General features: G+C 38.8%; 1 protein-coding gene across 1 annotated transcript; it reads right to left on the bottom strand.

The window, feature by feature from the left end:
* Positions 1-766: 766 nt before the first annotated feature.
* HOXC8 (homeobox C8) lies at positions 767-10,197 on the bottom strand. Its single transcript, XM_086870497.1, has 2 exons — positions 9,370-10,197; positions 767-2,432 (listed from the first exon to the last, which is right to left on the bottom strand). Exons 1-2 carry the CDS (start codon positions 9,803-9,805, stop codon positions 2,137-2,139), a joined length of 732 nt encoding a protein of 243 aa, XP_086726623.1. The 5' UTR covers positions 9,806-10,197; the 3' UTR covers positions 767-2,136.

Here is a 10,197-nt window from a genome sequence, read left to right as displayed (position 1 = left end):
AGCAGCAACAAACGACAATAAAACCGCATTACAAATACTTCCAAAGCATGACTCCTTCTATAGGTAGTGATAAGTACAATACAAGGTTCGCTTCTTTTAATTATTAATTAATTATTATTATTACTTAATTATTATTATTAATATTAAATTTTTTTTTTTTTTTTTGGCTACTTAGTAGCCTGCAGCGGGGCTCGTCGCTCTCCCGAATTCTCGCTTTTAAATAAAATTTCGGGAGCGAAATCCCGGATCTGGAAGGCCCCGGTTGCTTAATTAGGGTTGATAATTAAATTATTGCAGGTTTTCCCTTTTTTTAGGTAGTACAGGAAGAACTTGGAGCGCTCGCGGACGGGAAAAAGGCGGAAAAAAGGGAAAAAAACGGGAAAAAACGTGGGGAAAAGGCGGGAAAAACACGGGGGAATGTGGGAATATTTGGGAATATTTGGGGATATTTGGGAATATTTGGGAATATTTGGGGAAATGCGGGAAAAATCATGGGAAAAGTGGGAAAAACGCTGGAAAACAAAGGGTGAGGACACGCGGCTTTTGGCCTGGGCAGGGATTCCCCCCCAAAAAAATTCCTGGAAAAAAAAGAGCTGGATCCAGGTGAGGGCAACCCCGCAGGGAAAAGGGAGAATTCCAGGGAAAAACCGGGAAAAATCCCCCTGGGGGCGTTCGGGAGAGGGGTGGGGGGAAAAACCCCTCAAAACAGAGAAATTCCCCCCAAAAAAGCCGCGGGAAAAGCCAAAGCTGGTGAAATAAATGGGAATTTTTGGGGGGAAAAGCTGGGATTTCCCTCCCAGCCCACAGGAGGGATTGGGATAAATCCATTTTTTTCCCCCGATTTTTTTTTTTCTTCATCATTTCATTTTTAATCCTATTTTCCCCCCCTTTTTTGGGGCGTTTATGGGATCAAATGATAAATAAGAGGGTGAGGAGGGGAAAAAAAAAAGGGGGGAAAAAGGGAAATTTCTGCGGCAAGAAAAGCTCCCAAATCCAGATTTTAGGATGGAAAATTCCCTGGGTTGAGGCCTGGGACGATTTTCCTTCAGTGCAGAATTTCAGTTTTAATCCCAATTTTTTTTCCCCCCCCATTTATGGAAATAAAAAAAAAAAAGGGGGAAAAAAGCGGGAATTAGGGAAATTTCCCTGCCCATAAATCCCAAAAAAACGGATCCCAGATTCAGATTTGGGATCAGCCCCAGCCCGGATTAAGGGCTCGGTTTTGCCGGATAATCTCGGTTTTAATCCCATTTTTTTCCCCAGATGAGAAAACCAAAAAAGGAGGGGAAAAACTGATTTAAAAAGGGGGGAAAAGGATAAAAAAAAGGGGGGGAAAGTGATTTAAATAGAGGGGAAATTATAAAAAAGGGGGGAAAGGAATTTTTAAAAGGGATAAAAGGGATTTAAAGGGGGGGGAAAGGTGGAAATTATTAAAAAAGGGAGGAAAGAAGAAAAAGGAGGGGGAAAGGGGAAAAAATGAAGAACAAAAGGAGGGAAATGATTAAAAGAGGGGGAAAATGATAAAAAAAGGGGGAAAATTATAAAAAAGGGGGGGAAATTATAAAAAAGGGGGGAAAGGATAAAAGAAAAGAGGGGAAAGGATTTGAAAGGGGAAAAAAATATTTAAAAGGGGGGAAGGATTTAAAAGGAGGGGAAAATGGATTTAAAGGGGGAAAAAGGGATTTAAAGGGGGAAAAATGGATTTAAAGGGGGAAAAAAGGGATTTAAAGGGGGAAAAAGGGATTTAAAGGGGGAAAAAAGGGATTTAAAGGGGGAAAATGGGATTTAAAGGGGGAAAAAGGGATTTAAAGGGGGAAAATGGATTTAAAGGGGGAGAAAAATGGATTTAAAACAGCTAAAAAATACTTTAAAAATGGAAAAAAAAATTAAAAACGGGGGGAAAATTATTTTAGAAAGGGGGGAAAGGATTAAGAAAATCGGAATAAACGGCGGATAAGAGAGGGGGAAAAAAAAAAACCCTAAAAAAATGAAAAATCCAAGTTTCCCCGGCAATAAAAAAAAAAAAAAAAGCAAGAAGCTGCCAGGTAGCTCCACTCCATAAAACGAAATGACCGCAGTAAAGGCCGCGATTTATCATCCGCCATAAAAACCGGGAATAAAAACCCCGCGGGCGGCTCAGTCCTTGCTCTCCTCCTTCTCCTCCTCCTCCTTCTCCTCTTCCTCGTTGCCTTCCTCCTCGTTTTTCTCCTCGTCGCGCCCGGCCCCGGGCAGTTTGTCCTTGTTGTTCTCCTTTTTCCACTTCATGCGGCGGTTTTGGAACCAGATTTTCACCTGGCGCTCGCTCAGCCCCAGCGCGTGCGAGACCTCGATGCGCCGCTTGCGCGTCAGGTACGGGTTGAACAGGAATTCCTTCTCCAGCTCCAGCGTCTGGTAGCGGCTGTAGGTCTGGCGGCCGCTGCGCCGGCCCGGGGCTGCGGGGAAAAACGGGGGAGAATCGGGGAAAAATTAGAATTTGGGAAAAAAAAAATTATTGTATTTTTTTTTTTTTTTTTTAATTTTTTTAAATTTTTTTTTAATTTTTTTTAAATTTTTTTAAAATTTTTTTTTAATTTTCTTTAATTTTTTTCAATTTTTTTCAATTTTTTTCCATTTTTTTCAATTTTTTTCAATTTTTTTCAATTTTTTTCAATTTTTTTCAATTTTTTTCAATCTTTTTTATTTTTTTAATTTTTTTCAATTTTTTTAATCTTTTTAAAATGTTTTTTAATTTTTTTTTATTTTTTAAATTTTTTAAATTTTTTAAATTTTTAAATTTTTTTATTTTTTTAAATTTTTTTATTTTTTTAATTTTTTTATTTTTTAAATTTTTTTATTTTTAAATTTTTTTTATTTTTTAATTTTTTAATTTTTTTTATTTTTTTAAAAAAAAAACTTGAATTTTTTACAAAGTTGAATTATAAAATAATTCAATTTCAAAGTATTAAATGGAAAAGAAAATATTGGTGTGAAAGGATGTGGGGAAATGGTGAAAAAAGCGGGTGGAAGGGGTAAGAAAGGAGGTAAAAGGGTAAGAAAGGAGGTAAAAATGGTAAAAAAAGGAGGTTGAAAGGATAAAAAGGAGGTAAAAATGTCTGTAGGTCTGGCGGCCGCTGCGCCGACCCAGGGCTGCGGGGAAAAATGGGGGAGAATCGGGAAAAAAAATTAGATTTTTTTGAATTTTTTTAAATTTTTTTATTTTATTTTTTAAAAGAAAAACAATTTAATTTTTTTTAAAATTTAATTACAAAATAATTCCATTTTAAAAAGAAAAAAATTTAATGGAAAAATTTGGTGTGAAAGGATGTCGGGAAATGGGGAAATGGTGAAAAAAAAGGGGGGTAAAAGGTGAGAAAGGAGGTAAAAAGGGTAAAAAAGAGGATGAAAGGGTAAAAAAAGGAGGTAAAAATGGTTAGAAAAGAGGTAAAAATGAGGTAAAAAGGGTAAAAAAGGAGGTTGAGAGGGTGAGGAAGGAGGCGAAAAGGGAAAGAAATGGGGTAAAAGGGTAAAAAAAGAGGAAAAAGCGTGGAAAATGAGGCAAAATCATAAAAAATGAGGTAAAAAACCCCAAATAGCGAGGCAAAAACTCCCCCCATTAAAACCAATTTAAAAACCCAAAGAAACGAGGCCAAAACCCCAAAAAAACCCCAAAACCCGACAAACAAAACCCCAAATCCCCCTGGAAAGAAAAAGAAAAAGACCCAAAACCCCCTAAAAAAATCACAAAACCCAACCCAAAACACCCCAAACAACCCCAAAATCCCCGCAAAAAACCCCAAATAAACCCCATAAAACCCCCCAAAAAATCCCAAAAGCAACAAATAACCCCCAAAACCCCCAAAAAACCCCAAAATCCCCCCAAAAACCCCGACCGAGGTTCCCTCCTGTCCCGCTCTGCCCCCGCCTTCCCCTCCCGGCCGCCTTTGCTGGGCTCAAACCCCCAAAATTCGCTTTTTTCGCCCTTTTCCCACCTGGAATTCGCCACTTTTGGCCCCCTCTTAGTCCCTTTCTCACCCTTTTTTACCATTTTTACCCTTTTCACCCATTTTTAACCCATTTTTTACCCCTTTTTTACCCATTTTTTACCCCTTTCTCGTCCCTTTTCTCCCCCTTTTTTCCCCCTTTTTACCTTTTTCGCCCCTTTCCTCTCCCCTTTTTTACCCTTTTCACCCTTTTCTCACCCATTTTCACCCTTTTCCCCCCCATTCACCATTTTCACCCCTTCCCTCTCCCCTTTTTTACCCTTTTCTCACCCATTTTCACCCCCTTTTTTCCCCTTCCTTACCCATTCCTCACTCCCATTTTTTCCCCTTTTCTCACCCCCTTTTCCCCCTTTTATTTTTTCCCATTTTTTCCCCATTTTTTGCCCATTTCCCCCCCCTTTTTTTCCCATTTTTTGTCCATTTTTTGTCCGTTTTTACCCTTTTTTTCCCCATTTTCCCCCCATTTTTTGCCCGTTTATTCCCCATTTTTTTCCCGATTTTTTCCCCGTTTATTCCCCATTTTTTTCCCGATTTTTTCCCCATTTATTCCCCATTTTTTCCCCATTTCCCCCCATTTTTTCCCATTTTTTTGCCGCATTTTTGCCCAATTCCCCCCGTTTTTTGCCCTTTTCCTGCCCCGCCAGCCGCGGGTTCGATTCCCGGCCCCGGCTCGTGTCAAGCTCACGCACAAAGCCCCTTCCCCAAGGGTGGCCGGGGCTTGGAATCCCCCCGGGGCGGCTCCTCTGAACCCCAAAAATTCCCTTTTTCCCAGGAAAAACTCATTGTTCTGCGGGAAACCCCCGCCAGCCCCTCCAGTCCTTCTTTATTTTGATTTTATTTCATTTTTTCCCTCCCTTTTTTTAAATTTTCCTTCATTTTATTTCCTTTATTCCTCTCTTTCTCGTTTTTTCTCCTTTTTTTTCTCTTTTCCCCCTCATTTTTTCTCTTCCTCTCCTTCTCCTTTTCCCAGTTTTCCACTCTTTTTTTCCCTTTTCCCCCTCTTTCTTTCCCCTTTTCCCTTTTTATTCCCTTTTCCCTTTTTATTCCCTTTTCCCCTCATTCTCCCTCTTTCCCCCTCCTTTATCCCCTCATTTTCTTTCCCATTTTTCCCCCTTTTTTCCCTTTTTTCCCCATTTTTCCTCAATTTTTTCCCCATTTTTCCCCATTTCCCCCCCATTTTTTCCCAATTTTTCCCCATTTTTCCCCTTTTTTCCCCATTTTTCCCCATTTTTCCCTCTTTTTCCCCATTTTTCCCCAATTTTTTCCCCAATTTTTTCCCCATTTTTCCCCATTTCCCCCCCATTTTTTCCCAATTTTTCCCCATTTTTCCCCATTTTTCCCTCCCCTTTCCCTCTCCCCCCCAAAACTCCCCAAATCCTTTTCCTTTTCCAAACTTTCACCCCAAAACAGGAAAAGGGGGAGGGAAGGGGAGAGGGGGGGCCGCTCCTTTTCGCCCGAAATCCTCGAAAATCGCGATTTTCCTCCTCAAAAAATCCCCAGGGGTTTTTCCTTAGGAAAAAAAAAGACCGAAAATGGGGGGAAAAATGAGAAAAAAATCGAATTAAAGGAGGAAAAAAAATTTAAAAATAATAATTTTAAAAAAACCCCAAGATCTGAGGCTGCAGCCCCCGCGTTTCCTCCGGCGCTAATGAGAAAATCAATTTATTTTGGGGTAAAAAAAGGGCAAATCCGGCTGGAGCCGCTCCCGCTCCCTCCAGGTCAAAGCTGGGATAAATAAAAAAAAAAAACCGATTTTTCCTCCCTCCGGCAGCCGCAATTCCTCGCTTTTTTCCCCTTTTTTTTGGGTTTTTTGGGTTATTTTGGACTCGGGAATTTTCCAGGTTTTGCCGGGGGTTGGGGTGGAGCTGGGGGAGGAATTAAATCCCCCCCGGGGGGGCCCCAAAAAACCCCAAATTCACCCCAAAAATAACCCCTCACATGGTTTGAATTACCCGCAGCCTGCCCAGCCTGAAATTTGAATTATTTCCCTCATTTTCCCGGCTGAAAGCTCCGGGATTATTTTGAATTTCCCACTCCTTTTTTATCGTTAAATTTTATTATTTTTAGGGCTGCGGGGTGTTTATTTTTAACCCCTTCCGCGCCGCCCCAGGCTGAATTTTAATTATTTTAATCCCCCGGAGGCGCGAAAAAACATTAATTAATAACCATAATAACCGCAAAAAAATAAAAAAAAAAATAAAAATTTCAATAAAATCGAAATAAAATCAATTAAAATGTGAATAAAAACGCAGGGAATCCTCCGGGTGAGGTCCCAGCTCCCCGGCCGGGGGTAAAAAAAGGGCATTTGTGACATTTTAAAGAGCGCTGCTCTTATCAAGATGCAAACAACCTCGTGGGAGCCGTATCTTCCTGCCAATCCTCGGGCAAGCCATAAAAAAAACCACAAAAAACCCAAAAAACCGGAAAAAAATAAAAAAAAAAGGCGCCGGGTTTTAATTTTAGCGCCGTTTCCCGGGTTTTTTCTTGAAAAAAATTGAATTTTAAGGTTTTAAAATTGGGGTTTTTAGGGGGAATCTCCCTCGGTTTTGGGATTTTTTTTTATGGAAAAAAGGGAATTATTTGAGGGAAGGAATTATTGTTATTGTTTTTTTTTTTCTATGAATATAAATTCGGTTTATTTATGGGGAGCTGGGGGTGGGGTTTGGGTGGGGATTTTGGGGGGAGGCCGGAATTTTGGGGATAAAGGCTGGGAATTTTGGGGTAAAAGGTCAGAATTTTGGGGTTAGAGGCCGGAATTTTGGGGTAGAAGAATTTGGGGGATGAAAGGTTTGAAATTGGGGATAAAAGGTCTGAATTTGGGGATGGAAGGTCTGGATTTTGAGGTAAAAGGCCGGAATTTTGGGATAGGTCTGAATTTTGGGCTGTAAGACGGGAATTTCGGGCTCAAAGGTGGGAATTTTGGGCTCAAAGATGGGAATTTCGGGCTAAAAGGTGGGAATTCTGCTCAGCACGCGGCATTCCAACATCTCCACACACACAGCCCCCAAAATCCCCCAAAATCCCCCCAAAATCCCCCAAAATCCCCCCAAACCAACCCAAACAACCCTAAAAGGACTCGAACAACCCCAAAGTGACCCCAAGAGCAGCAGAAAGAGCCCAAAGGACACCAAAACCAACCCAAAAACCACCAAAACCAACCCAAAATCAACCCCACCTTCCTTTTCTTTTCTTCTCCTTTTTCCCCTCATTTTTCCCTCTTTTTGCTCCTTCTGGTTTTTGACTTTTTTCCCTCTTTTTCTCCCCAATTTCTCATCTCTCTCCTCCTTCCGTCGCTTCTCGCAGCGCCCAAAGGACCCAAACCCAACCCAAAGCCACCGAAAATCGCCCCAAAAGCACCCAAACCAACCCAAAACCACCAAAACCAACCCAAAGTCACCAAAAATCACCCCAAAAGCACCAAAACCAACCCAAAACCAACTCAGAACCACCAGAACCAACCCAAAACCACCAAAACAACCCCAAAAAACCCAACCCAACCCAAAGCCACCCAAACACCACCCAAAAAACCTCAAATTCAACCCTGGACCACCAAAACCACCCCAAATCACCAAGGACAACCCCAAAACCACCAAAATCACCAAGAGCAACCCCAAAACCACCAAAACCACCCCAAAACCACCAATAAAAACCCCAAACTCACCAAGATAAACCCCAAATCCACCCCAAACTCACCATAAAAAACCCAAAACCACCAAAACCACCCCAAAACCACCAAAACCACCCCAAAACCACCAATAAAAACCCCAAACTCACCATAAAAAACCCCAAATCCACCCCAAACTCACCATAAAAAACCCAAAATCCACAATAAAAGCCCCAAACCCGAACACCACAAGAAGAGAACCCCAAGCCCACCCCAAAACCACCAAAAAACCCCAAACCGACCCCAAAACCACCAAAAAACCCCCAAACCACCGGAATAACCCTAAAAACCCAGCCCAAAGCAGCAAAACCCGCCCCAAAGTCGGGATCAAAACCCCAAACCCACCGGAACCGACCCAAACTCACCCCAAAAATCCCCAAAAGCCCCCCAGAACCTGGGGGTGGCCACAAAAATCCTCCCCTTGGCCAATAAAAAAATATAAAAATAATAAAAGTTAAATAGAGATGAGATATGAAATGAAATGAGGTGAAATTAAATGAGATATAATACAGTAGAATAAAAATTGAAGACACCAAAATGAAATAGACCAAAATAAACCAAACATAAAATAAAACACAGCAGAACAGAAATTAAATGAAATAAAATACAATAAATACAATGCAATAAAATAAAAGACAATAAAATAAAGCAAATTAAACCAAACCGAGCCCAAACCAGACCAAGCCAAAATAAAATATAATAAAATAAAAGACAATAAAATAAAATAAAATCCAATAAAATACAATACAATACAATAAAATAAAGCTAATTACACCAAAACAAGGCCAGACCAAACCAAGCCAAGCCAAAATGAAATAAAAGACAATAAAATAAAATCCAATAAAATATACAGTAAAATATGCGATAAAATAAGGTAAGATAAGATAAAATAAAATGAGATAAAATAAAATAAGATAAGATAAAATAAAATAAAATACAGTATAATAAAATTAAATAAAATAAAAATAAAATAAAATACAATAAAATAAAATAAAATAAAATACAAAAAAAATACAATAAAAATAAAATAAAATAAAATAAAATAAAATAAAATAAAATAAAATAAAATAAAATAAAATAAAATAAAATAAAATAAAAATATAATAAAATATAATAAAATATAATAAAATACAATAAAATAAAAGACAGTAAAACCCAATAAAATACAATAACATAAAATAAAAATAGAATAAAATAAAATAAAAATATAATAAAATATATATAAATAAAATAAAATAAAATACAAGAAAACCCAATAAAATAAAATAACATAAAATAAAAATAAAGTAAAATAAGATAAAAATATAATAAAATATATAAAAATACAATAAAATAAAATACAATAAAACCCAATAAAATACAATAACATGAAATAAAAATAAAATAAAATAAAATAAAAATATAATAAAATAAAATAAAAATATATAATGAAATAAAATAAAAATATATAATAAAATAAAATAAAAATATAATAAAATAAATATATAATAAAATAAAATAAAAATATAATAAAATAAAAATATATAATAAAATAAAATAAAAATATATAATAAAATAAAATAAAAATATATAATAAAATAAAGTAAAAATATAATAAAATAAAATAAAAACATAATAAAATAAAATAAAAATATAATAAAATTTAAATACCATAAAACCCACTAAACCGAACCCCAACAAAGCCACAACCAGCCCGAACCAAGCCCGCTGCATCCCCGCTCTCACCGTGCGGCCTCATCCATGGGAACATGAGGCTGGGCGAGGAGCTCTGGCTGAGGTGTCCGGGCTGCGGCTCCGCGGGCGCGGCCCCGGAGGATTTGCAATCCGCGTAGGGCCCCGCGGGCTGCTCCTGCTGCCCCCCGTACAGCGCCTGCCGCGGCAGCGCCTCGTAGCCGTAGAACTTGGAGGCGTCGCCGTGGCACGCCAGGGCACACGGGGGGCTCTGCTGGTAGCCCGAGCCCGAGATGCCCCCCGAGCCGGGGTGGAAGAATTCCTGCACGTGGTGCGAGGGGTGCTGGAAGGACGGAGCGGCCGCGCCCGGGTACAGCACGGCCGGGCTGCGCCCCACGCCCTGCGGGAAGCGGCAGTCGTAGTAGGTCGGCTCCAGGGAATCGCCGCCTTTGTACTTGGAGAAGAGCGGGTTCACGAAGTAGGAGCTCATGACCCTCGCATGCAAATCCCAAGTTGGAAATGGAGCGAGGTGCGGGGGTTTATATTATTTTTTTGGGGTTTTTTTTGGGGTTTTTTTGGGGATTTTTTTAGGATTTTTTGGGGATTTTTTTAGGATTTTTTTGGGATTTTTTTGGGATTTTTTAGGGATTTCTTAGGGATTTTTTTTAGATTTTTTTGGGATTTTTTAGGGATTTTTTTGGGATTTTTTTGAGATTTTTTTGGGATTTTTTCGGGATTATTTCGGGATATTTTTTTATTTTCTTAGGATTTTTTTAAGATTTTTTAGGCTTTTTTTGGGGATTTTTTAGGGTTTTTTAGGGATTTTTCAAAGTATTTTTGGGGGTTTTTTAGAATTTTTTTGGGAGGGGGAGTTTGGGTTTT

The sequence above is a fragment of the Cyanistes caeruleus genome, chromosome 32 (assembly GCF_971803275.1).
Source record: "Cyanistes caeruleus chromosome 32, bCyaCae1.hap1.1, whole genome shotgun sequence".
Lineage (NCBI taxonomy): Eukaryota > Metazoa > Chordata > Aves > Passeriformes > Paridae > Cyanistes > Cyanistes caeruleus.
Note: the sequence above shows the minus strand (reverse complement) of the source record. Positions and strands in the feature narration are given on the sequence as shown.

Bases quoted from the DNA above. Each gene is read 5' to 3' on its own strand.
- HOXC8 (XM_086870497.1), bottom strand. From the start codon at position 9,805: ATGAGCTCCTACTTCGTGAACCCGCTCTTCTCCAAGTACAAAGGCGGC. The intron at 2,433-9,369 runs GTGAGAGCGGGG...TTTTCCCCGCAG, and splicing joins CCCATGGATGAGGCCGCACG to CCCCGGGCCGGCGCAGCGGC.